This window comes from Athene cunicularia (genome assembly GCF_003259725.1).
Source record: "Athene cunicularia isolate RWA chromosome 2 unlocalized genomic scaffold, athCun1 chr2_part1, whole genome shotgun sequence".
Lineage (NCBI taxonomy): Eukaryota > Metazoa > Chordata > Aves > Strigiformes > Strigidae > Athene > Athene cunicularia.
In genome coordinates, this window is record NW_020799095.1 from 105,081,169 (window position 1) to 105,083,981 (window position 2,813).

Sequence of the window (2,813 nt, forward strand, 5' to 3'; positions counted from 1 at the left end):
GTTGGCGGGGCGGGGGGGCGGTGCGGCTCCCAACCATGCGGCCCCGCTCCCCTACCTGCTGCTCCGGCCCGGGCCGAGGGTGCTGGAACAACTGCAGCCGGAGCAGCGGCCGCGGGTCATTTGCGATCGTGTGAATATGCAGATTAATTCACAGGGGCTCCGCGGCCGCCTGTTAAAAAACAGCAGCCAGGGCCGAAGCGAGCCCGCTGTGCTGCTGCAGCTCGGGGTTGCCCAGCCTTGGGAAGGTTCCTCAGTTTCTTCTCTGCCACGCGCTGTATTGAGGGGGGTGGAAGAAAAGAAAAGAAAAAACAAAACAAGAAGTCTGAGCAGCTCTGCAGCCAGGCAGCTTTATCCATCTAAAACGCCTGTTAGCACCTTACCAGATTTCTACTGGTTACAAAAGGAGCAAAGTGGTTTTATTTGTTGGAAGTTGTTAAACTCAACAAAGCTTTGCCTAGTGTGGAAAGCCAGCCGAGGCCACTGAAAAGAACTGTCAAAATTAGACCATGATGCTGTTGAGGAAATTCAGATGCTCCCCACCTTGAGAAGAACCCAATGACTCTACAGCATGAAAACAATCCAATGAAAAAAAACCCAGCCCTTCACGTAGTAAGAAAAAATGAAAGGTGCCTAAGTTTACAGGTACAATTATTTTGTTAGAGAATGCATAGAAACTGTGGCTTGAAGAAGACAGGGGTGAAAATGCAACAAAGTATCTAGAAAATCCTTTTTTTTTTCCCAGTGGCTTAGACCTTTGCGTGCAGTAAAAGAAATTGTGCATAAGTTATATATAAAACATTTTAAGGGACATGTTAAAGCATTAAATGAGCTTAAAACTGCATGCAGAGAGAAACGACATCTACTGCCATCCGTACATGCAGCAACAGAGAAAGAATCAGCTTGGCATGATGATCAGCCAGCCTGTACCGGATGCACTGTACCAGATAATCCCTCTGACCATTAGAAAACAGTGCAAGATCTGAAGAACTGCCTTCGGCATGGAAACCATGGATAGTTTCTGCTAGGACATTGTAGGTAATCATTTACACCAGGGAAAGGCAAGTTTCATGTGTAAGTCTATCACTTCAGGATGCCCTGGACAAATCTGTACACACAGCAATAAAATAAGTCCTACCCATGTGTTAAATACTTACCGATCACATTTTATGGTAAAAGCAGGTGATCATGAAGTACAAATGTAGGTGTTTCTCTAATATTTGTCTGCTCTTCCCCTAAAACCATGTCATAAAGGATACCAAGAGACATTCACAATTTGATGGCAAAAGACGAACAGCTGGCTGGATGTTTGCTTTTCTTGTTTTCAAGCTTCGCTTCATTTGCTTACATCTTGAGCCTAGTCAAGAGGGGTGCAGTCATTACACAGCTCTGCTCTTTCATTTGGTGCATTTGTTTTTTCAATCTAGGCTCTTCACTACCCGCTACAGTGATTCCAGAAACTTCCAAGTCCTAACACCGTTTTATTGACACATAAACCCATCATATACTTCATATACTCACAGACCAACTTTTTCTGTCAAGGCTGCAGGAAGAGTTCATCACAGTGAGAGGATTTCATTTAGGACATTCCTCTAAACAAAGATAATTTTTTAACCTCTATTCCCTTTTTCCCCTCTGCCAGGAATTACTGTACAAAAAGCTCTTTTTAGCGCTCTGTTTCAAACACCTGTGGCCTCCCTTGATGTAGCTTGAATGTGCCCCATCTTTTCCCACCTGCATTTGGTGAAATCATTATCTAACTATTTCAGCCTTTTACAGCACGGCTACTTCTGTCATACACATCTTTTCCTCTGTTGTTCCAAAAGCTACAAAAGGCACCCATACAAACCTCAAATTTCTTTCCAGATTTGGAGCTGGCAGTTTCAAATCAGGGCTGAGTTTGCTTTCATAACTTTGCCCTGACAACACACTTGTTCTTTGGCACCTTGCAGATTCTGCTCCTGCAGCCCGTTTGTTTGTTCACAAAGAAAATTCACATAGCAAAACCAATAATTGCTTTTCTTTTTCTTGCAGATAGCATATATCTGCTCTTTTAGATCTGCAGAGCCGATGACTGCCACGTGGAGAAGCAATAACATTAATAGCTTCTGTCACTGCTACCATTCTTACTGCGATAGATCTTCTGGAGGATTAGACAAAGGTTGTGGCCACATAAACAGAGAAAGGCAATGCTTCAGGCAGAAACCTGGAGCAAACTGCACTGTGCCAGCTCTGATCAAACAAACAGACTATGTTCTGTTGAAAGCACAGAAGGCAAGGAAGACATCCCTTGAGATGGCACTGAAAAACAGAGGAAAGCTGTGCCAGTTTATCCAGGGATAAATTTGTCAGTGTTGGGAGTTGGGATGACAGAGGTTTTGTTGGGTTTTGTTTTGTTTTGTTTGTTTGGTGGGGTTTTTTTGTGTGTGTGTTTGTGTTTTGTTTGTTTGGGGTTTTGTTGTTGTTGTTGTTGCTTTTTTTTTTTTTCTCTTATATATTTTGATCTTTATAAAACTGGGTTAACTCATTTTGGACTTCTGCCCAAGGATGAAATATTTCTCCTGCTGCTGTGCTCAACACAGTTAAATAACTTACAAAAGAATATATATGAAAAATTTAAAAATTGTGTTAAAGCTCAGTCCATGTCTGAGCAGGGGAAAATCTGCAGTGGAATCTCCCTGGCCTCTGCTTCTCCTTCACTGAACATTAAATCTGAGTTTTTACAGTGATCTTTAGGGCATCATGAATTAAAGATCTCTGTAGGAACGTAAGCCATGGTGAGAAGATGCTGCAACACGTAAGATGCATCCCTGTTC

At 42.7% G+C, this 2,813-nt stretch overlaps 1 protein-coding gene across 2 annotated transcripts in view; it reads right to left on the reverse strand.

The window, feature by feature from the left end:
* AQP4 (aquaporin 4) overlaps positions 1 to 1,264 on the reverse strand; it is a 13,539-nt gene extending 12,275 nt beyond the window's left edge. Inside the window, exon 1 of one of the 2 annotated variants that reach the window (XM_026842614.1) lies at positions 1,155 to 1,264. Coding sequence is in view for 1 of the 2 variants with exons in the window: in XM_026842613.1 (XP_026698414.1) it covers positions 56 to 120 (65 nt within the window). In the remaining variant the exon portion in view is untranslated. Of the gene's footprint in view, positions 1 to 55; positions 226 to 1,154 lie in introns of those variants that run through there. The other variant, XM_026842613.1, reaches the window with a different exon arrangement.
* Positions 1,265 to 2,813: the final 1,549 nt, after the last annotated feature.